This window comes from Nicotiana sylvestris, chromosome 9, assembly GCF_000393655.2.
Source record: "Nicotiana sylvestris chromosome 9, ASM39365v2, whole genome shotgun sequence".
Lineage (NCBI taxonomy): Eukaryota > Viridiplantae > Streptophyta > Magnoliopsida > Solanales > Solanaceae > Nicotiana > Nicotiana sylvestris.
Window position 1 is genome coordinate 98,606,776 of NC_091065.1, and position 24,735 is coordinate 98,631,510.

General features: G+C 36.5%; 1 protein-coding gene across 1 annotated transcript; it reads left to right on the forward strand.

Moving 5' to 3' along the window:
• Positions 1-6,882: 6,882 nt before the first annotated feature.
• On the forward strand, positions 6,883-16,050 carry LOC104232772 (nicotinamide adenine dinucleotide transporter 1, chloroplastic). The gene is made up of 9 exons (XM_009786044.2): positions 6,883-7,670; positions 7,871-7,966; positions 8,356-8,462; positions 11,578-11,626; positions 11,749-11,858; positions 14,503-14,597; positions 14,696-14,784; positions 14,914-15,008; positions 15,527-16,050. The coding sequence occupies exons 1-9, from the start codon at positions 7,601-7,603 to the stop codon at positions 15,761-15,763; spliced, it is 948 nt and encodes a 315-aa protein (XP_009784346.1). The 5' UTR covers positions 6,883-7,600; the 3' UTR covers positions 15,764-16,050.
• The last annotated feature ends 8,685 nt before the right edge of the window (positions 16,051-24,735 follow it).

Below are 24,735 nucleotides of genomic sequence, written 5' to 3' on the forward strand. Positions count from 1 at the left end.
TGAGATCAAAGGATATAGCTTCAATGAAAGTGTAGTGGAGAGGTCGGCCCATGAAGGAGGCTACCTGGGAGACCGAGCGGGAGATGCGGAGCAGATATCCTCACCTGTTTGAGGCTTCAGGTATGTTTCTTGACTCGTTCGAGGACAAACGTTTATTTAAGTCGTGGAGGATGTGACGACCCGGCCAGTCGTCTCATGAGTTATCGCTCCGTTTTCCCCATTTCTGTTTCTTTATGCTTTATTATCCGCCGTTTTATGGTATCGGGTTGGCCGGATCGAATCCGAAATGATTTTGGTAAGGTTTGAGACACTTAGTCTCTTTTAAGGAAGTTTAAGTTAGAAAAGTCAATCGTATATTGACTTATGTGTTAGAGGGCTCAGATGTGAGTTCTGATGGTTCCATTAGCTTTGGGAGGTGATTTATGACTTAGGAGCATGACCGGAATGAGTTTTGGAGGTTCAGAGTAGATTTAGGCTTGAATTGGCGAAGTTGAGATTTTGACGATTTCTGGTTGATAGGAGAGATTTTGATATAGGGTTGGAATGGAATTCCGAGAGTTATAGAAGCTTCGTTGTGTCATTTGGGATGTGTGTGTAAAATTTCAGGTCATTCGAACGTGGATTGGTTGGGTTTTTTATCAAAAGCGTATTTCAGAAGATTTTAGAAACTTAGGCTTGAATCCGATGTGTTTTGGGTGATTTGATGTTGTTTGAGGTGTTTTGAAGATTGGTGCAAGTTTGAATAAGATTTTAAGATATGTTGGTGCCTTTGGTTGAGGTTCCAGGGGCCTCGAGTGAGTTTCGGGTGGTCAATCGGATCATTTTGGAGTTTAGAAAATTGCAGATTTTGAGTTCCAGCAGTTGCAGACATTTTGGTCTTCGCATTCGCGAGAAGACCCTCGCGTTCGCGAAGAGTCTGCTGAGGGAGGTGGAAGTTTAGCCTTCGCGAGGCAGGTGACGCGTTCGCGGACGTGTAATCGCGTTCACATAGAAGGTATTGAAAGGTCAAGCTTCAATGGAAATTAACCCATCGCGTTCGCGATAGAAGGACCGTGTTCGCGAAGGTTCATCTAGGAAAGGCATCGCGTTCGCGTGGGTTGTATCGCGTTCGTGTAAGAGGATTTTGGTCAACGTTATTTTTGTGCTTTGAGAACGCGAGGCTTTGACCGCGTTCGCGAAGAAGGAAATTAAGGCCTGGGCAGAATGTTTTTAACTCGTCTTGTCTGCAATTTTGGGGCTCATTTCCTCCATAACTTGTTGTTTTGGGGAGATTTTGAAGGAGATTGAAGAGGGATTCAAGGGGAATCGCTGGGAGGTAAGATTCTTGGACTAAATTTTCGATTATTATGTGAATTCCGCCTAGAAAATCCTGAAAGCTAAGCCAAAAATTGAAGAACTAGGGCTTGAGAAATTGGACTTTTGATATGGGATTTGGAGGACCATTTGGGGTCGGATTTGAGAAATTTTGATATGTATGAACTCGTGGGGAGATAAGAAATCTATTGATGTGAAAATTTCCGATTTTCGAGACGTGGGCCCGGTGGTCGGGTTTTGGTAATTTCGGGATTTGTGCCCTTTGTTGATTGTTTTTGCTTGGGCTTTGTTCCCTTAGCATATGTTGACGTCCTCGTTTTGATTTTTGGATAGATTCGACGCGCGTGGAGGCCGATTCGAGGGGCAAAGGTATCGCGAGCTAGAAATTTAGCCGGTTCGAGGTGAGTAATGATTGTAAATGATGTTCTGAGGGTTTGAAACCCCGGATTGCACATCGTAGTGCTATGTTGAGGTGAGACACACGCTTGATGACGAGCGTGGGGTCGTGCACTATTGGGGATTGTGACTTGGTCCATCCCGATTGATGATTTTACCGCGTATTTGAATGAAAACTATTTGCTATCATCATTACTTGGGCTGAATGTCATATTTGGGCCTAGTGCCAACTATCTGAATCCTTCGGGGCTTTTTATTGATATTTCCTCACTGTTTTGATATATTAGTTGAACTTAGTCATGCTATTTTCCACTTTTTTACTACTCAGCCATGTTTACTCAGTTTTAACACTTAAATAATATTTTAAATAATGTTTGGGCTGAGAAATATTATTTTACTATTGCCCGAGAGGCTTGTGATGATTTTGACTGAGTAAGGCCGAGGGCCTAGGTTGTGAGGAAACATTGATACTGTTTGGAGGCCGAGGACCTGAGATATATACACCACGAGGTGACTTGATTGATATGAGGCCGAGGGCCTAGATTTGATGCCACGAGATGGCTTGTTATTGTGTTTGGGCCGTAAGGGGCCCCTCCAGGAGTCTGCACACCTCCAGTGAGCGCGGGTACCCATTGTGATGTGAGATTGAGCCCGAGGGGCTGGTATTGTTTTGAGATATTGCCCGAGGGGCGGAATTGTTGATATTGTGCCTGAGGGGCGAACTTCTATTTGTTTACTTTACATTTATTACCTGTCAATTACTTATTTACTTGTTGAAAGGAGGATTTTACTTGACTTTCTACTATTTTACTACTTTTAAATGATTTTACTGCTTCATTATAGAATGCCTTGTGCCTTACGTGTTTTTTTACTTTCAGTCGTTATTTACATTTGTTACTCACTGAGTTGGAGTACTCACTTTACTCCCTGCACCCCGTGTGCAGATTCAGGCGTAGCTGGTCCCGCCCCCGAGTGCTGATTCATTCCAGCTTCAGGCGGATCTTCGAGGAGTCTTTAGGTAGCTGTTGGTGTTCGCAGCCTGGAGCTCCTCCCTATCCATTTCCTTATGTTCTTTGTTCAGTATTTAAAACTCTGTAGTTACATTTGAGGATTTAGTATTGTTAGATGCTTGTGACTTGTGACACTCTGGTTAGGGTTGTGTCGGGTGTATTTTCGCATTTTATCGATATTTTCTGCTATTTAGTACATTTAAATCATGGTTAGACTATTTTTATGTTGATTAATTGTTTTTAAAAAGTGAATTGGATTTAACTGGCTGACCTTGTCTTCATGAGAGGCGCCATCATGACCAGGTTCGGGGTTAGGGTCGTGACATAAGTTTTTTTCTGTTGGATACCTTTTACTAAAACACCTATAACTTCTTGTAGAAATGTTAAAATAATAAACAGTTTGAAGCATTGAAAACTAGACTCAAAGATCTTTCACTTGATAGGTTGTTCACCAAGTAACTCCTTATATATATATATATATATATATATATATATATATATATATATATATATATATGTATGTATGTATATCGAGATATACTCGTCTAAAGTTAGATCTTATGCGTGCTCATTTGAAACTTTAGTTTATCATGTAATTTCCAACTTGACTTGTCCTAAGGGCTCTCCTTAGGCCCTATATCACTTCAAATACACCTCGTACACTTGATATCTTGTTCATGAAATATTTTTTATATTATTAATTAACACTCGCATATAAATTAATATTATTAGCACACGTCGGACCTCTTAGTGACCTTATAACATTTCGAAACTTTTCTCGGGGCACTACAATTACCTCGAAAACTGGAAAAAGTATTGCTAAATCGTGGAGTGACGCGTGTTTGGTGCATTAGATGTGGAGAGATATGCGTCTAATCAAGCGTCAGAAACTTTTCAGAGGGATCAGAAAATTTTCCGCCAAGAAAGGTATCTTCACCAACTTCGCGATGACACAAAGATGTACCACCGAAAAGCAGGGCAGCTATCTGTATAGGATAAAATCGGTTCATGTTAAATAATCAAATAATAGAATTATACGTGGAACCGGGGACAGACGGAAAGCGAGGGTAGAAACCAAGACCATGGGCAGCAGCTTCGGTTGGCACCAGGAAGACCCCGAGGGGAATATTTCTAATGAAGATAAACGAATGTTTACTACCCGATAACATTCAATGAAGAATATTCTGCAGTATTAAATACACAATCTGTTATAGAGAATTTTGGCATTCACAGCCCCTATAATTGTCATTTAAGAGGGGATTGATCCTAGGACCTTATTCCCTAGGTACATCTATAAATAATGACTTCAACTGCCATTGTAAAGAACACGAATTTTCGGACAAACTTATGCTACACATCATTCTAAGCTCAATAACACTTCATTTCTCGTCTATTAATATTCTTATTACTATCTTTGGAAGTTTTGCTCCCCGATCCAAGCTACTTGTTGTCCGATCTCGATTACAACGCTAAGTCTTGTATTTTACTTCATTTATTTATTATTTTGGGATCAAATCGGTTCGCTTGTCTATAAACCACATACAAATTCAACTGTATCATTTTACGGGTAAACAATATGTTGTATGTATTCATACTATTTTCTTTTTGGGAATTAACTGTAGACTTTATATTTTTCAAGATGAGTAAATGTTGTGTATTATATGCGACAACAACATTTATATAGCCATATAGATTCTTAACAGTATCTATAGTGGCTGCTTTGGGTGGTCTTTTATAGACACGTAATCCAATAACAAACAATAACAAATCTAGTGTACTCCCACAAGTAGAATTTAAGGAGGATAATATATACGCAACTTTATCCCTTCCTTGTGAAGATAGAGAGGATATTTCTGATAGACCCTCGACTCAGGGGAAACATAGTCATATCATTTGTTAAAAAGAAAATAATAATGTATACACTATGGAGAGGAAATAGTAACACAGAACAATACCAACAACATCAGGATAACAAGAAAACTAGAGCAAAAGAAATAACAGGTAATAATACAGGTATAAGTATATGAAAATATGAGAATGCTATTGATCCTACAGGTAAGAAAAGGATAAACTTGCGACTACCTACTAGTCTTCTATCTGGATTCTCTATCTCCACACCTTTCTTTCAAGGTTATATCCTCGGTAAGCTTAAGATGTGCCATATCTTGTCTTATCACCCCTCTTTAATACTTTTAGGCCTACCTCTAGTATACCCACCATGGCTAATCTTTCGCACCTTCTCACTAGGGCATTTGGACATTTTCTCTTTATATGCTCGAACCATGTGAGCCTCGCTTCCCGCAATTTGTCCACTACGAGGTCACTCCCTCCTTGTCCTGAATGCTTTCATTCATAATCCTATCCTCTTTAATATACTCATACATCCATCTCAGAATCCTCATCTCCGCTACTTGCAACTTCTGGACATGGGAGCTCTTGATTAGCCACTTCATACAACATAGTCGACCTAACAACCACTCTATAGAACTTACTTTCAAGTCTATGTGATACATTCTTATCACACGGAACACTAGATGTGAGCCTTTGTTTCATCCACCCCGCCCTAATAGGGTGAGTGATATCCTCGTCAATCTCCCCCACTAGCTTAGATTATACACCCAAGATACTTGAACTTCCTCTCTTCGGAATGACTTGTGTTACATCATTGAACTCACACTCCAAGTATTCTATTTTAGTCCTGCTCAACCTGAAACCCTTAGACTCTAGATTCTGTATCCAAACCTCCAACCTAGTGTTAACACTGCCCCAATCTCGTCAATCAATATTATGTCATCTGTAAATAACATATACCAAGGCATTTCCCCTTGGATGTGTCGCGTCAATTCATCCATCACCAGAGCAAATAAAATGGGGTAAGGGCAGATCCTTTGTGCAATCCCATCGAAACTGGAAAGTGACCAGAGTCTCCGTCCATTGTCCTCAATTGGGTCTTGGCCATGGTACATGCTCTTGATCACCCTAATATACGCTACAAGTACATCTCCAACCTCCATACATCACCAAATAACTTCTCTTTGGACTTTATCATATGCATTTTCTAGGTTGATAAATACTATACGTAACTCCCTCTTCCTCTTCATATATTGTTCAAACAGTATCCTCACAAGGTGAATGGCCACCGTAGTCAATTGCCTTATCATGAATTCGAACTGGTTCTCGAAAATAGACACACCCCTCCTTACCCTCATTTTCACCGCACTCTCTCAAACTTTTATGGTGTGTCTTAGCAGCTTGATACTTCTATCTTTGTTGTTATTTTGAATATATGTTCTTGTATACTGGGACCATCGTACTCCATCTTCATTCTTCAGGCATTTTCGCCGTCTTGAAAATGACATTGAACAACCAAGTCAGCCACTCCAAACCTGCTCTGCCGCCCTCCTCCAATATTTAACTGGATCTCTCCGGCCCGGTCGCTCTTCTCCTGCTCATTTTATGTATAGCCCTTTCAACCTCCTCGACCTTGATACGCTTGCAATACCCAACGTCCCAATGACTCGCAGAGTATTCCAAGTCACTTAGCACGATATTCCTGTCCCCCTTTTAATTCACATATTTATGAAAATATCTCTGTCATCTCGTCTAATGTGTGCCTTTTCTACCAAAATATGGTCTTCCTCGTATTTGATGCACTTCACTTGGTCTAGGTCTTGAGGCCTCCTCTCCCTCGTCTTGGCTAGCATGTACAACTTCTTATCCCCCTTTGTCCTCAAGTTATGCATACAAGCCCTCTAATATTGCCGTTTCGCCTCCCTCTTTGTTGTCTTATACACCTCCCTATTCGTTTTCTTATTCTCCTCATTTTTGCTCTTCACTAACTTGGCATAAGTAACTTTCATGGCTTTCACTTTCCCTTGGACCTTACCATTCTACCACCAATCTCCTGATGTCCGCCAAAGTTGCCCCTCAAAACCCCAGCACCTCCCTAGTTGCTTCTCTAATATAACTAGTTGTCCTAACCCATATGCTTTCAGCATCACTGCTATTTCTCCAAGCTGCTATCACCGCCAACTTCTCTCCCACCGTACTCTTCTTCAAGAGCAAAATGAGCTGCTAGTTGATAATAATGAAATAAATAATAATGTGAAGAAAATATCGTCAATAAAGAGGTTACATTGTCTAGAGTCGGCAAAAGTAAATTTGACCTCAACTATAAATGAATAAAAATCTGATTGATTTACATAATTGAGGGGCAAATTTAGATCTTTGCCCATAGTAAGCAGAGGATCTCGTAATTAGGAGAAGATTTGGGTAACATTTGAAAATAGAGTGAAGGGTAGGTTGGTGTAGAAGTAGTAGCCAATCAAGAAAGTGCATTTTGATACTATTTCTTTTTGTTGCCGACGAGAAAAAAAAGGAAGAAAATTTGTGCTGCTTATCCCAAAGAAGTTAAAAAGGGTGGACCCATTTGAGTCATTGTGTGGTCGATGACATTGCAAGCTTGCGGAAGAGGGTGGGTGGTTTCGGACTCAAATCAAATACTCTTACTCCGTATATGAATCTCATCTTCTGACCTTATCGCCACCTTACCGAGAGCTGCCAAATTGGACCACCTCTCAGGCGATTTTAGATTCTTGATCTCATCTTCACTCAACAACCAACGTAGCCAAAACAAATCCCTTTTGTGAAAAATTAAATCTTGAATTGCCCCTTTAATAGAAAACTTGTTTGGGGGCAATTCAATTTGGCGAGTGACTGGTGAAATTTCGTTATTTTGGAGTTATACCTACTGGCCATGCGACTGTGGTTCTGTGCGATCTCCCTCTTAAAAGAGGACTTTAAGAATCAAGTTCAAGTCTTTTATATCTCTGCAGCTGCTGTTTCCTTTGTAATTAATTGCCCTAGATTTAGCAATAGCAATGGCCGCTGATACTCATGGCCCTACTCCCAAAGGCCTTCTTTGCAATGCTGGTGCTGGTGCCGCTGCTGGTAAAGATTTTTAAAAAAGAACTTTTTATTTCTTTCTATTTAATCCTCCCTTTGTTTCCCCAATTGACCATCAAATTTTAATTAGGGTTCTTGTGGATATGTTTAAAACATATATATGGACATGGAATTTTTATGTTTGATTGATTAGTTTGGAAGTTTGACACATGACTGAAAGGGATTGCTCAATTAATATGTTGCAGGAGTAATAGCGGCTACATTTGTGTGCCCTTTAGATGTTATCAAGACTAGGTTGCAGGTTCATGGGTTGCCAAAGATAGGAACTGCTAACGTTAGAGGTAATTGCCTTAATTGATATGTTAAAATGATTCTTGATATAGTTGAGGTTCTTAAATCTCTCACCAAAAAGCTTTCGATGTACACATTTGATTGTGCTGTTTACATGTCACACGTTTGGGTTTTTAACCCATTACTTTGTGGCGATCGGTGTAGATTCAATATAAGTGTATATTTTTAAAATGAATCAACTAGTATATATAGTTCGGGTGGAAAGCAGTTGTTGCGGTCATAGTAGATCCACCACTTATACTTGCTCATGCATGCTTATATTGGGATTTATAATCATCTTCCATCAAGTTATAGTTAAACATATGAAAAGATGAGTCGAGAGGTAAGATTTTATGAGGTGAATATATCAAAGGCATCTGATTTTGTTTCTTCTAATCAGGTAGTCTTATAGTTGGGAGTTTGGAGCAGATATTTCAAAGGGAGGGGTTGCGTGGAATGTACAGAGGGCTTTCCCCAACAGTGCTAGCATTACTGCCAAACTGGGCGGTGAGTCAGATTACTTTTCAATTTTAACTTTAGCATCACACTTTCATGGTATCTTCTGGTTAAGTCTCTTTATTGTTTTATCTGGATAGAGCAAGAGCTGTTTGCTACGTAGCTTTTGCTTCATCTCATAGTTCCTAAATTTGACGTACATTCTCTCTCTCAACTTCTGCACTTTAACTTTTTATTGTTCTTTCTTTTTAGTAATTGGTTGATAAGGGAGTTGAAGTTTACTGGACTTTGATATCCTGTTCTTAGTCATGATTGTCCTCTTCCTACATCATTCTTGGTTTACTTGGCCTGTTTTTGCTGACACATTTAAATCATGTCATTCTGCAATAACTCCCCTAAAATTCACCTGATTTTGATTAGTTTATATTTTATTTCTGTGCACTTAGGGCATGATTATATACCCAAGATATTGTCTTACCTTCTTTTTACTGTTCGTATTTGATGTGACCCAATGAAATCTGATATGAGCATCTTTGTTTCGTTTAGTCCATGACTTGTCCTCCTTTTCTTCTTGTTGAAGGCCATCCTCCTGAATTTGTTGTGAAAATTCTGTTTTTGATTTGACTTCTTGTCGTTCTGCTGGTACTCAGCTGAAGCCTTTGACCTTGTTCTAGTGGCAACCTCTATTTTCTGAACCTTACAAAAGGGTTCATATAGCTGAGCACTACTAATTTTGGATTGAGGTGTAGTTGATTGATTGTTTGATCAACATTTCACTTGTCATTTTCACTTTTGCGTTGTGTTTTATAATTTCTCCTTCTTCCTTCTGGTTAATATCACAGAATATATATAGATCTATATATACATTCTGTTTCTTAAAAAAGAAAAAGAAATCACAGTTAACTTGTTTATCAAAACCAAATCTACACAGCTTCTCTTGTCACCCCGAGCAACCTATGATGGCTTTTTCCAAATGCCTTCCACGGGCTGTGTGAATGCTGGTGGTCGAACATAGAAAAGATGGTGTATGTTTGTTTCCACTGAGTATTTGCTGTATAATGTAACACCAGAGTAATGCATATTTTAGGTGGACTGAAGCTAAACTAAATGCACGAGTAGTATCGCTGCTGTTCTGCACATAGTTTAGTTTCTTGTCTCTAAGAGGCTGGCTAGTAGCATAAACAGCGTCCTTCGCTCATTGCCAACCTATATGATGTCACTGCTTCCAGTACCTTCTAAGTTCTTAATCAATTTGGATAGTAATGTTAAGCAAGAAGGAAGAAGGATTAGGAGCTAGAAACTTAAATATTCACAACAAGAGTCGGCTCTTCAAATGGTTGTGGAGATACACCAAGGAGGAAAATAGTACAATCAAAATTTGGTGAACAGGATTCATGGTGTGCCAAAGCAGTCAATTGCTTTGCATAGTTCTTTTTCTTTTGATGAAATTGCTCCAGTAGGAGTTTAGAAACAACTAAGAAAACTTCGGCTTGAATTCTATAATAATAAAAATGTAAGGGATGGTAGAAGAATCAACTGTTTTGACAGGATGAATGGTTATGATATTCTTCAGCAGAGATAATATCACAGGTTTGTACAGCATTGCCCTACGCTCTACACACAGAATCACTATAGCTTAGTGCAGATCGGAGACCGGGTGAGAAGTATGCTTTAGAGGGGGCTGTTAGGATGGGAAATTGAAAGGATGATTTTAGTTTGGAAAACCTGGGAGATGTGCAAACACGCTCTGAGGCTTCAGATTCTTTGATATGGACTGCCAAAAGAAATGGTTTGTTTAGTATGAAGTCAAATATCATAACTTACGTACAGGAAATGTACATAACTTATATGACAGACCTTATCAAAAACTTATGTACTGGAAATTGCAATATACTGCAGTGGTCTTGGATAAGATCGTGGGAAACTAAAGCTTCCTATAAGGTGGCTTGCTTTAGTTGGGTGCCTATCTCACTTAACAACTACAGAGAAAAGCCTCTTCTTGCATTGCCAGTTTGCAATTCAACTGTGGAAGTTGTTTTTAGACGTTTTTGGACGAAATGGTTTATATGACAGACCGTCAAAGAAGCATTTTGGGGCTGGAGAGGATATAAGATGAAAATGGAACTGACAGGTTTGGAGAAATATTCCACCTTGTCTGTGTTGGGTGTTATGGAAGGTAAGGAAGTAATGATGCTTCCGGGGTAAAGCTACATCAAGTTGTTTTATTCTAAAACATAAATGTCTTAGCTTGTTAATGTTCTGGTAAAATTTGCATTATGTATATGAAGAGGATGTTACGATAGATTTCAACAGCTCATTATAATTTTTTTTTTGATGAGGTAAAATTTTTATTAATAAAGCTACCAAGAAGGTACTCAAAAGTACAAAAAACAGGTGGCCCCTACAATAGCTCGTTATAAACTTGATCAGACTATGTAAGTGGGAGAACAACTATAATTCTTGTCCAGCACTATCTTAGTGCTTGGCTTTATTGTAATAATTATTTGCTCACTTATAAAGTGACGTCCTCTAAAAGATTCATATTGCGGATCCCAACTATCTTGGGTTGATTGATTAATTTACTTACCAAAATCAGAAATTAGACTGTGGTTCCAAAACAGTGGAGAGCCATAGAAGTAGGAGAAATATGAAATTAAAAAAAAAGATCAAATCTTTTACGGAAAGGTATCTTCTTCAAGAATTAAAAAATGATGGTCATTTTGTCGTTTCAAATTCTTTTGCTTCTAGCCATAATCTTTGTCCCGTTCTTTTTTGTTCATATGTGCAAATGGATTGGATAAGGTTAATTTGAACACTATCCCGATGCGTCTGAGTTTCCTGAGTTCTATTGAGTTCCAGTGAAAAGGTCTTTTTAATATTTCCTGCATTCCTTGCATATCGGCATATTGTTTAGTCGATTTTAAGTGCCAGTCACACATGGCGACAAAGGGAGGCTTACATTTACTTTTCTCTTTCACTAATTAAAATTGAGGTTTCTTGCTTCAATCCTTATTACGTATTTTTTCCGATAAGGACTTCAATTCTTATTACATTATGGTGTTTATGCACTCAGTGTTAAAGATGTGATCATGATTTTCCTCAATTCCTAGAGAAATAATTAAGTTTATAGCAAGAGTGATCTCATACATATTTTCCTTTTCTGCAGGTCTATTTTACTATATATGAACAGCTGAAAAGCTTTCTTGGCTCTGATGGTCAGTAGATGACCTTCTTTCCTCAAAGTTGTTTTTCCATTGACTGATTACTTTTCAAATTAATTTTTGATTAACTACATTGCACTTAGTGGTAAATATTTTTCGTTTGGTGGTTGTTGTAGATGGAAGTCATCAGCTTTCGATAGGTGCAAACATGTTAGCTGCTTCCGGTGCCGGAGCTGCAACCACAATTGCAACAAATCCTCTCTGGGTTGTGAAGACACGTCTTCAGGTGTGTTTTAGGAATCCAAATTTTGATATTTAGCTTGATCTTCTTATTTGTGTGGCTTGGTGAAAGAGGTAAAGATGTTGCTAATAATCCTTTAAACCAAAGCTGGATCCGACACTAGGACGACTTTGTTTAAGTGTTTGGTATCGACTTTTGCGGTATGGAGTGGAAGAATGTTTTGTCAAAAAACTACAAATAATAAAGCAGCTGGAAGGGCCTTCTGAATTCTTATAATAACTGTAGTTTTGGTCAGGGAAGGGGGAGGATTTCAAGAGAAAGACATGTACCAATATGGCTTTCCCTTATCCTACAAGAGGAAAATGGAAAACGAAGAGTTCTTGCAATGGAACATGTGTGACTGTTTCCATCTCCTTGTTTTTTTAGTAACTAACTGAAAGAGGGGAGTGTGATTTTAGTTTTTATGGCACATTTGCTTCACCAACTGATATGACAAAGGTGATCAGTTGGCCTACACAAACTGCGTCAAGGTGGTACCGCTATATAACATACTCTAAGAGTTGTAAACCTAATATGCCATTGTGCATTTGCGTCTTGGGGTGGCTTTTGCGCGCTTGTCCCTGATTAACAGAAATAGATGGACCAATGGGTATCTGTGCAATACAACGTTGTTCTATTTCAGCTGTGGGATCTAATTGCCTTAGGTTTGCTCCTCTTCTATATTCTGCTTTTGGGTATTCCATAGAATTTGATCTCCTGGTCTATACTTTCTTCTCCTTGCTTCTGAATGGTTGTGTGTCCCAGTTGTTGTTTTTTTTAAAATCATTTTTTACTATTAAAGTTACCCCCAGTTTGAATGTTGGACTTGGTACCTGTACCCGATTCTTGTGACATATTTTACCCGGATGTGTGGTAACAAGAAAAGCCCGGAAGCTATTCTTTTCCAGCTTTTTTTTGGGGGGGGGGGGGGTTGGGGGGAGGGGAGAGGGGGAGATGCCAACCATCTCTCCTTTCTATGACCACAATTCTTGTAACATTTTTTAATCGAGTCTTCAATGCTAAGTTGTCCTAATTGTCACTGTCCTTTTGTGGTTTAGTAGGCATTTGCACAATATTTGAGTTGAAATAGGAAAGTCTATGAAGTTGAAATTGGTCAAAAAAATTGTGGAAGTTTGAACTTCAGTTGGAAAAGAAGTTTCTGTTAGTGAAATATTTCGCGTGAATGACATTCAAACCAAATCACTATTTCAATTTTTCACTGAAGTTCAACTGGAAATAGTATGTCATGCCCATATGGGTTGGTCTTTTTAGTTTTAATCAGGTTAATGTCTTGATATGCCTTGAAGATCTCATAAGCTGTCTTGCATTTTATAAGTTTGAGTGAATGATAGACGTTCTTTGTCCCCAAGGGGTGGCTAGTTGAAGAGTTGGAGTGACAACTTGGGTCCGACGTCCGAATTCGAGTAAAGGTGACATTAGATTAGATGTATTCTTCCAATCTGTCTAAGACTTGGTAGACAGAGTTGCCCGACGCCTGTGTGTGAAGTAGCAGGTACACGGCGGATTAGTCGAGGGGCGTGCGATCTAGCCAGAACACGGGACACCATAGTCGTTTGAAAAATAGGAAGAAGATAGATAGTCAATATTTATGTAGTTCGAGGTTGCTTGTTTTAGCAAGTGCTTGGAGTAGAGATGCCAGTGGGACAGGTGAGTCCCCAGATTCACCACCTCACATAAGGCAATGCGGGAAGAGGTGGGGTGGTGCCATGAGGCGCAGGCGGATTGAGGCTGGACCAACAAGATAAAGCTGCATTTAAAAGTTAGCATTCCAACTAAAAAGTAGCCTCCTACCTGTTCTCTTCGGTTGTAGTTGCTCTTCTATCCACTTTCACCATCAGTAATTCAACCATAGCCAGTATTGTTAGGCACAGTCAGCTGCCACCTCAGCCGTTATACTCCACCAGTTGCTGGCTACCTTGGCTATCTATCTTTTATTTTTTGTGTAAAATTTAGTGGATTACAAGGGAAAGGAGGTCATATGGAGTTGGGAAGGTATCACTACGGACTGTGCAATCACTACAACAACAACAACAACGACCCAGTGAAATCCCACTAGTGGGGTCTGGGGAGGGTAGTGTGTACGCAGACTTTACCCCTACCCCGAAGGAGTAGAGAGACTGAAATTCAAGATCTTAATGTTAAGAAGAAGACCAAACACAGCAGAACTTTTGCTCAAAAGTAAGAAAATGCGAGTGTGCATGTCTTGGGAAATTGAGGGCGTTGACAGGAGGATAGGTTTGGCATCCAGGCAGGGCTATTGCTAGTGAAGCTAAGCCCAACTCCTCACCTGCATGGCCTGGCCTCACTGTCATGCCTAAGTTGGAGGGCTAATATCGACAAGAAGTACAATATTCCATAACATTCAGTGTTCTATTTTTTTGTGGGGACAATGTAGCTAATGCAGCAGTGGGAATTGTTACACCATGTAATTGACCAATTAATGTATATGTACTTCTGGTGAAAATTTTTATGTGAAAGGATCTTTTTATTCTGGATCGTTATTGTCAATTAATTATGCCATCTAATAATTGTTAAAGATGTGTTTACCGAAGATATGTTTCTGAATGCACTTCACCACAAAGCATTAATCATATTCTCACCCTTGTTCATTTGCCTTAACCTTCTGTAGACTCAAGGAATGAAAGCAGGTCTCGAGCCTTACAGGGGTACATTATCTGCTTTAAGGAGAATAGCATGTGAAGAGGGCATTCGTGGGTTATACAGGTCAGTGGTTTTCTTTTCTGAAATTTGTTGCTCTTAATGTTCCAAATTGCTTGTCTACCACTGTTTTTGCTGACTTGTATTTGCTTTGTGGTGGACAGCGGTCTGGTGCCTGCTTTGGCTGGTGTTAGTCATGTAGCCATTCAGTTCCCAACTTATGAGAAAATTAAGATATACTTGGCCAAGCGAGGTGATTACTCACTTATGGTCATATTGTGTCCTTTTACTTCTAGTTAGTTCGATATCTTTATCTTTGTTTCCCCCTCTTACAAAGGATGATATTGTATCTGATTGTGCTGGCCTGTTGTGATGATGTCAGATAACACTTCAACAGATAAACTCGGGGCCCCTGATGTTGCTGTTGCATCATCAGTTTCCAAAATATTTGCTTCTACATTGACATATCCACATGAGGTATGTTGCTACGGTGGTTGCATTGTTAATTGAGTTTAAATGGTTAACTGAAACATAAAGTGGTATACCATGTGATATCATGGTCCGCAATTTTACAAAAATATTGCCAGTCAAGTTCTTCCCTACCTCTTTTTTATATTTTTTGGGATATTTAGCTCTGAGATTTTCAAGTGGAATAAACATTAGTGATTCTCCTTTTGTCAGTATGTCCGGGGGGTCTGGGGTAATGGGTTGCACTATCTTTTATGGATATATGAAATTTTGTTATTCTAGCAACTTATACCTTATGTTATATTTTCCGTCCTTGCTTTCATTATATATTTCTAACACTACCAAATTCTCTCTGCTGGGAAGGCATCTCTGTGTTCTCGTTTCTGTTGTCCTTCTCGGGCTTTGTTATTTTTGTTTGGTCAATTTATGGTTGAGACACTTCACTATGTGTTAGGGAAAACTTAGGGAACAGAGTATATGACAAAAACGTACATTCACAAAATCATATGTTGGAATTTCTGCTGTAGGTAGTACGTTCAAGGCTTCAAGAACAGGGGCGCCATTCTGAAAAGCGGTACTCTGGTGTAATTGACTGCATTAAAAAAGTGTTTCATCAAGAAGGCATCCAAGGCTTTTACCGAGGTTGTGCGACCAACCTAATTCGGACCACCCCTGCAGCTGTTATCACATTTACAAGTTTTGAGATGATTCACCGCTTCCTTGTAACCTTGTTTCCCGCTGATCCTCATCCTCACCCATTGTAGGATGTCGCGACTTGGGGAGTCACCGTAGAGGCAGTTTAGTTCATCAAGTCCTTGAGCGAGGTGGCTAATTTGGCTGCAGCAGTCTCCTCATTGGTTGTGTATCTTATTTCTTGTTAGCTGTCATAGAGAAGCCATCTTGGACATTGTGAGACAAATTTGCTATACCATTCTTACACTGAAATTGATGATGATGATAAAAGGTGTTGAAAATGTAGGAACTAGGAAAACGAGATTATACGAGCGAGCTTTGACAAAATTCAATATTGAATGAAACTCTGTTGAGTGCATTTTTGCCGGCTTTTCATCTTGAATCATTATATTCCTCCTTGCTCAGAAGTGGAGTGACAAAGGCAAAGAGAGAATAGGGGCCGAAGAAAAAGTTAAAACAAATTAAATGTAAAACAAAAGAGTATATTTCTTGTCAAATTCAGTTCACTAGTCCTTGGACACGCGCAACGCGCGTCCCATATGAATTATTAAGTAAAAGTACTTAAATAATCATATAATTATTATTAGAAATTTTGACTTACAAAATTAAAAAAAAAAAAAGTGTGAGTTTCTGGAAAATGATTAATGGGTTTGTATATAACTAACTCTATAAAGGAAGAATATTTGAAGGGTAAATTTTATAAAATTTAAGAAAGAATGTACTTAGCTCGTATTAAGCAGGATGAGAATATTGTGTTGATCTGATACCTCAAAGTTTTTTGATACCAAAATATTGTAAATACCTTTAATTAGCAGAAGATTATATATACTTATGATTATAATAAGTAACCTAAAAAATTTCAAGACACATTTTCTATGGGAAAAAATTATTGTTAAAAGATAAAACATCATTCAATTTGTAATGGACATTTGATGATTCAAACTTTTTACATTGATCAGGCTTCTCATATATATAATAGGAATAATAGATAGATAATAAATAAATAATAGATAATATTGTGGTTAAATACTCGGTAGAGGCAACAAAAGGGGGAATTTGAAAAATAAATTGCTAAAAGGGAAACATGGGAAAGAAAGTGTTGTAGATGATAAAGATTAAAGCGTAATTTGCAACAGAATGTTTGACAAATCATGATTCATGCATATGCATAACTCACCAAACCCCCCTTTGTATAATGTGATAAACCTGCAATATCCAATAATCAGTTATGACGAACAAATTAACATGCGAGTTAGATAATGTGCGTTTAAATACATTCTTACAAACAGTAGGGCTCCTGCTTAAAAATAAAGAACTTTTCTTTTCTAAATTTAAATGAAAGCTCTTGGATGAGATAAATCTCCAAATTTAAATGAAAGTTCCCGGGTCAATATAACTTTTTTATTTTTCAATATTGTTGGCACTACTTAGAGGCGTGTACCTATTATCAGTGACTGTAAACTATTTACACCCAGATACGTATCTTTGATGATTATTAAACTCTAAATATAAAAATAAAGGGTGGGAAACGAAGTTTCTGAAAATGATAAAAATGGTGAAAGATGACGTTACCTAGTTAACTTGCTAATTCAACAAAGGAATAAATCACACCCCATGTTCTTAGGTATCTTATTGAATTATTCGCATATTATTGAATTCGCTACAACGAAATGAAGGCCACATTTTCGATTAATTAACTTGCATATTTCTAGTCAAATGGAAATATCATCAAAGTATGTGGAAATGATACACAAGTCTAAATAAATTCTTACTAAGGCAACAATAAAAGACAAACAAGAAGGTCCAAATTTTTACTAAAAAACATTACAACTTTAGATCTGACTCCCAAAAATATCTAATGCTATAGATGAGTCAGAAACAAAGTAAAAAGTAAAAACAAACAGTTTGACAGAGTTTCGTAAAGAAATACTCTAATTGATCTCCAAAAATATGTATCCAATAGTAAGAGTCGAAAGAATAACAAAGAATAAAACAAAGAATGAAATGGGCTTTAGTAAATGGGAAAATATGTGGTAAGGCACAAGAATGATCAAAACCTTGTTCATGTCCTGTCAAACAAAGTATATGTGAGAAAATCATTGGTAATGCCATCTGAACCTTACCTGATAATTAAATTCTGAACCTTACCTGTAAAGAAAGAAACTTTTAAGAATTCAAGAATTTGTCAGAATTCCAAATGGTTAATCAATTCAATTGTATATATCAATTTACAAAACATTCAACTTCAATAAATCTATAAATATCTCCCACAGAAGATCAGCCCCATTATAAAAATCTTTTCTTACCAAACCCAAAAATCTATTCACTACAAGCACACTTGGTGAATTTCACTTTTTCTCAATTTAAAATATCTTCATTTAGTGAGCATTCTCAAGGAAAAATGAGGTGATGTGATTCTTCGAGTTAACAAATAACCAACCGATCAGGATTAAGATCTTGAAACGAAAATGTGGTTTATGGGCGGATTTTAGGAAACGGCGTATCTCAAGTTTTATGACTCGGAATTTGATGATTCAAAAACGAGGTGAAAGATGACGATCCGAACTACAAGAAAGACTATTTACTTGTTCAAAACAAGTAATTTGATGCAGTACCGGTTCAAGAAAAGTTATGATTCTATGATAAAAAAAACAAATTTAGATCAAGAAACGTGTTCTTGAATGATCAAGAACTATAAAATTCTCAAAGTCACCACTTGGAATCAATTAACGTGATAAAGAAACACCACACGCAATTGCAAACAAGATAAAGATTATCACCACCTTGCTTGGAACCAAAAACAAGGATAAAGAAGACAAAATAGAGAAAAACACTCTATTGTAAATTAGGGTAATGCACAAAAACGTGAATTCTATTCTACAAGGCAAGAGAACCCTTTATATAGGCCTAGTGTCTCTTCTTTGATGACTACAATTCTTATTCTAATAAGGAAATAAAATAACTAAAGACAAGGAAAGTAAAATCCATATTCTACAAGGAAAAGAAACTAGGATCCTACTGAAAAGGAAAATCCTTATTCAAAAAGGAATAAAATAAATCCTATTTTAAGAAGGAAAGAATCTTGGCTTCTTGAAACCAATCTTGAGCTACTTGAACTTCTTGTGCTTCTTAAAAACAAGTCCATATGTTTGGACTTGAGCTCTAAAATATGATCTTGGCCAAGATTAATGAAATTTAGCATAGATTCTTCTTTTACATCATTCTTGAGCTCTAAAACATGATCTTGGCCAAAATTAATGAAATTTAACATAGATTCTTCTTTTACATCATTCTCCCCTGGTTGAGAAAGACTCGTCCTCGAGTCTAAAGGCTCCACAAATGGCACAATCTTGGCAACTATCATGCTTTGGTTGAACTCATATTCACCGGGCTCTAAGTTGTATTTTTCTAACTTGTCAAAAAGCTTTATCGTGTTGTAACAAAGCTTAACATGTGGCCGAACTAAATCCCACTTTCTTAATAGTAACTTTGTACCAATATTGCTGCAATGAATCCTCTTAAATCGATTTTTAAACACTAATCCATAATCATAAGTTATATTCTTTTGATCTTCATAAATCTTGAACTTCTCCATTTCAATGTGGTGCTTATGGGATATGCTAAGAAAATTTGATTTAGCACCACGAAAACCCTTAGAAGAATCAAATTCAAGTACCATTGGATCAAGCTTGGAGATTGAAGTATATCTTCTTGAGAATTCATCGGCAACAAAGCTCTCATATTTAACTAGATCATGACCATTGATGGAATTTGCGTTGAGATCTCTTATATATTTTTGAATATATTCATCCTTTGGGGGCAAGAAAAAAATTCGAACAGAACATGAACTCAAACCCTCCATTATGGACTCCCTTTTAAGCAACTCTTCCTCTTGTATTTGCAAATCTTCATGGACTTCTGGATTAATGCAATATATTGCCTCGTTTGGAAGGATTGAATCAACAATCAAATTAATATTATGTTGAACATCTCTATTAGGTGAAAAGTTAAGCCCACATATGGGATGCTCCAACGGGTCATCATCAAACTTCAGAGGTAAATCCTCAACTTGCAGATCCACTTCATGCTTCTCCTCCTTGATTGGACCAACGTTCAAAGGCTTTTCTTTATTCATTGGACCAATTATTTGTAATTTGGTCATAAAAGAATCATCATTGAGCTTTAGACTTTTAGCAATTTCTTCTGGATTCAATGGTACTACAATACTCTTATGTTCATCCTTTGTAAAAGACTAAAAGAATAGGTATTAAGGTATTCATCATATTTAGCACATCTATCAAACACCCATGGTCTTCCAAGTAATAAGTGACAAGCATCCATCTTCACTACGTCACACCAAATCCGATCTTTATAGATCTTACCAATAGAAAAAGATACTAGGCATTGACGGGTTACCTCTAAAATATCATCATCTTCAACTTCGATGCTGTAAGGATATGGATGAAATTTGGTTGACAAACCAAGTTTAATAACCATCTCCTCAGAAATAATATTTATGTGACTCCCACGATCAATAATCAACGAACAAACTTTTCCATGGGAGGTACATCTAGTGTGGAAAAAAGATTCATGTTGTCTCGTTTCTTCATCTTCTTGAACCAAAAATCTTCCTCTTGGCTAAATCTTAGACATGATGATTTCTCAACCTTTGAACCTGTGGGTTAAAGCTCTAATACCAAATTGATGTGATTCTTCGAGTTAACAAAGAACCAACCGACCAGGATCAAGATCTTGAAACGAAAACGTGGTTTTTGGGCAAATTTTAGGAAACGACGTATCTCAAGTTTTATGACTCAAAATTTGATGATTCAAAAACGAGGTAAAAGATGACGATCCGAACTATAAGAAAGACTATTTACTTATTCAAAACAAGTAAAAATTGATGCAGTACCGGTTCAAGAAAAGTTATGAATCTATGATAATAAAAAAACCAAATTTAGATCAAGAAATGTGTTCTTGAATGATCAAGAACTATAAAATTCTCAAAGTCACCACTTGGAATCAATTAATGTGATAAAGAAACACCACACGCAATTGCAAACAAGATAAAGACTATCACCACCTTGCTTGGAACAAAAAACAAGGATAAAGAAGAGAAAATAGAGAAAAACACTCTATTGCAAATTAGGGTAACGCTAAAAAACGTGAATTCTATTCTACAAGGCAAGAGAACCCTTCATATAGGCCTAGAGTCTCTTCTTTGATGACTACAATTCCTATTCTAATGAGAAAATAAAATAACTAAAGACAAGGAAAGTAAAATTCATATTCTACAAGGAAAAGAAACTAGGATCCTACTAAAAAGGAAAACCCTTATTCAAAGGAATAAAATAAATCCTATTTTAAGAAGGAAAGAATCTTTGCTTCTTGAAACCAATCTTGAGCTTCTTGGACTTCTTGTGCTTTTTGAAAACAAGTCTATATGTTTGGACTTGAGCTCTAAAATATGATCTTGGCCAAAATTAATGAAATTTAACATAGATTCTTCTTTTACATTATTCTTGAGCTCTAAAACATGATCTTGGCCAAAATTAATGAAATTTAACATAGATTCTTCTTTTACCTCACGAGGTCTTGATGAAGCAGTATACTTCTATTCCAATTGATGCCTAGTAAGACCGTCCAATTGACATATCATGAAAATTTGGAGGACTTCAACCTAGAGGCTTCCGCATCCTTTCCATATGAGATCATCGAGGAATAATGCAACATACTCAATTTATATGGAATAATAGAGACTCACAATATGAATGTTATTTATTTTTATAATGTCTTTACATTTTTCTACATTGTAACTGTGGAAGACAAAGAATCAAACAATCAAAGCTGAATAATGAAAATAATTAAACTTAAAAAACAGATATAATAAAAGTGATCACCCGTGGAAGATGAGAAACAAACAATTAAGGCTAAATAATTAAGATAATAAAACTTACAAATTCAGCCTACAAAACTGATGGAATAAAAGTAATAATAAGAATAATCCATTTTTTTGGCTCAAGGATAAATTCGTCACTTAATATTTAAAGACTATTTTAGAAAAATAATTTCACGCTAATCAGTAGGCTTGTTTAGTCAACTACTTATTATCCGATGACTTCAGTAGGAGGTTATTTGAAGTTGTTAAAACGTAGCTAGTTTCATATTAGGAATTGCTGTAAAAAATTACCCTGGAGACTTGGATGACCAACTTGTCTTTAGATTTTCTAAAAAATTATTAAAGCAAGGGGAATCTACTTTTCGAAAATGAAAATATTATTCCTTAAGGAAGAAATATCTCTGATATTTAAACTGTTGGCATTAAAGAACCTTCACTATATGATTGGTTGCCAGGTGCAAAGTCACGTAATTCTTGAAATATCAGACAACTTTCTATCGGAATGCCACTTTATTGACATTTAAAGAAAAAGGCAAATGTGTGACAGCATCTAATTTTCAGTATCTGAAAATTCTTTGGTCCAATGAAACAAGAAAACATACTCTATTAGAAACTAAGTAGTTACTATCTGAAAGTACTTGGGCAAAACTATCTGTTGCATTCTTAATCTTGCAATTTTGTTTCTCTTTTCATTATATGGGGGTAGGATAGTACCAATCTCACAAATATCAGCAAGTAACATCTGGACAATAAAATATCAAAATATATTAATCTTGCTTTTTTCTAAAGTTGGGTATACTAGAATAGAGAGATTTTGTTTTTCAACTTCACCAAATTGTAGTTGAGATAGTCCGTCTTTTGCTTGAAGTCTTAACTTTATCCAACGTCTTTCATTTTTACCTCCAAAGAAACACATTTGTTAGACAAACAACTTTTTTCGTTTCTTCCGAGAAAAAGAATTGCTTGATTGATCCAGGATTATCATTAAGTAACATTTTTTACTATTTCTAATTACATTATTTTCTCATATTTCATCACTGGGTAATAAGTATGCCATAGCCTTAGCCTATAAGCAAAGTTACATTTAAATTTTTAACTTATCAGTCTTTTCTTTAACTTTCTCCAACCCTTTATAAAAAATAATGCGAGTAATGTTATTTGCATGCTCAAAGAGCATGCCAAGAGACAGTTTTTGTACATAAAATAATTTTTGACCTAGCTAAACAGTGTAATTTTTCGACGAAAAGGTAGCAATATAATTGACACCCCTTACTCCTTAGTATAATGTGGCTCTGCCACTACTACTCACTACTCAGTTAAAATCATGGATCAATTTTGCGCATAAACTTATGGGATTCTTTCAACAAATACTAGTAATTTTTTTTTTTGGCCATTATAAGTCATTTGTAAATTGTAATAGTATGATTTAAGAAAAAGAAGGAGAATGTGCGCAACATGAACGGAGTTGCTTTCCACACCATTCATCATAAGTCTGGTCGGTGGGCAAAAAGTAAAGAAATAAAAAAAGTGAGAAAAAGAAAACTAAGAGGGGAAAATTGTTAGGAGTGCTATGGCTTTCATGATGTTATTGAAAATGGACCACTTTTCTCTTATGATTTTTTTAGATAGAATTATGCCCTTGAGCGATTTACTATGTTGCCTATTTCTCGAAGTATAATCATACTTTACATAGTTAATAAAGGAACAAAATTCAATCATATAGTAATGAACAGAAAATCATTAAAATTTTCCAATTCGTAATAACACTACAGTTTAAACTGTCATTGTGCACAGGGACCTCGATACATAACTATTTTGCTTACAATCACAGTGTACACAAAAAGATGCATTGAATTTAGAGATTGCAATACTAATGAGTCTGAAATATAAATTGGTTTAGACTTTCACTGCTAATCACAATCTCTTTTTCTTTATACTTTTTCCCATAAGTTAGTATAGTGTCTACCTTAAAGGAAGGCATTGCCATGATAAGAAAGCTATGTCTTACTAACATTTCTTTAATTCCCCCCCCCCTCCCCCTTAAGGTGTAAATATTAGTATTTTTTTTCCTTCAAAGTAATTGCAACAACTTGTCACATATCTTCTGGAACCCCGGAGAGTATTTAGTTTAATACACTGATCTCTTGATTATTGTTTTTATATTGAAACTTTTATCCTGATTTCTTAATATTCTACAAAAGACAGAAGAGGAGAAAGAAGAGAGAGAGAGAGAGAGAATAGTAGTTAGAACCTAGAGGAGGGAAAATAATATGCTTAGAGATAAGACAACATAATCCACGTACAGAACTGACAGACATGGGCGAAGGTATAAACCTATTCTACTGAACCTAGTAGTTTTTGCGTATTTTTGTTAAATATATTCGATTAAAATGTATACAATACAGTTATTAACATTTGATATCATCCTTTTAAAATTCATAAAACTAAAATCGGCCAACAGAAGCATATAATTAGCAAAGAACAAAGTAAAAAAAAATGGTGAAAACAATTTAATGACGTCACAATTGGAGATACCTAGTAGGAGTGAGTATATCTTAATTCCTTTGTCACATTATGCTTTTGACGGCATTGTCTCATTATGCTTTTGACGGTCTTAATGCAACACCTCTTAATTTTTGTTTTCTGTAAAAAGTGGGTGGGAGAAAGGTATAGTTAGATTCAATGATGATTAAGATGAACTTGCAAATTAGGTTTAAAATTTAATTTGTTTTAATCCAATTCCTTTCCTGTGTTTCTTTTGCTCTTATTCTTCTACTAAAATGTACATTTTGAGGGGGTTGGTTCTTGAATGACTAGTCCTGAGTCCTGACTGAAATGGATCTAAATCCAATTATGCGAGCAAGAACAACTTCAATGTTATCATAATGCCTAGCCTAACAATCAACATAAATCCCTTTAATTATACTAATACTGGAGCTGTAAGAATTTACATAATTAATATATACATAGACAGTGTATATAATTTTCATACCATCAGTACAATTTAACAAACTAAAATTATTCTTTAGTTTACAGGTTATTAATATTTAATTTGCTCTCTCTACAATAACTCCTTTTGCTGCTAATATTGATGGAGAGTGTTAATTATTATTCTCCGGATCCACTTTAAGTGATTTTTTGGTT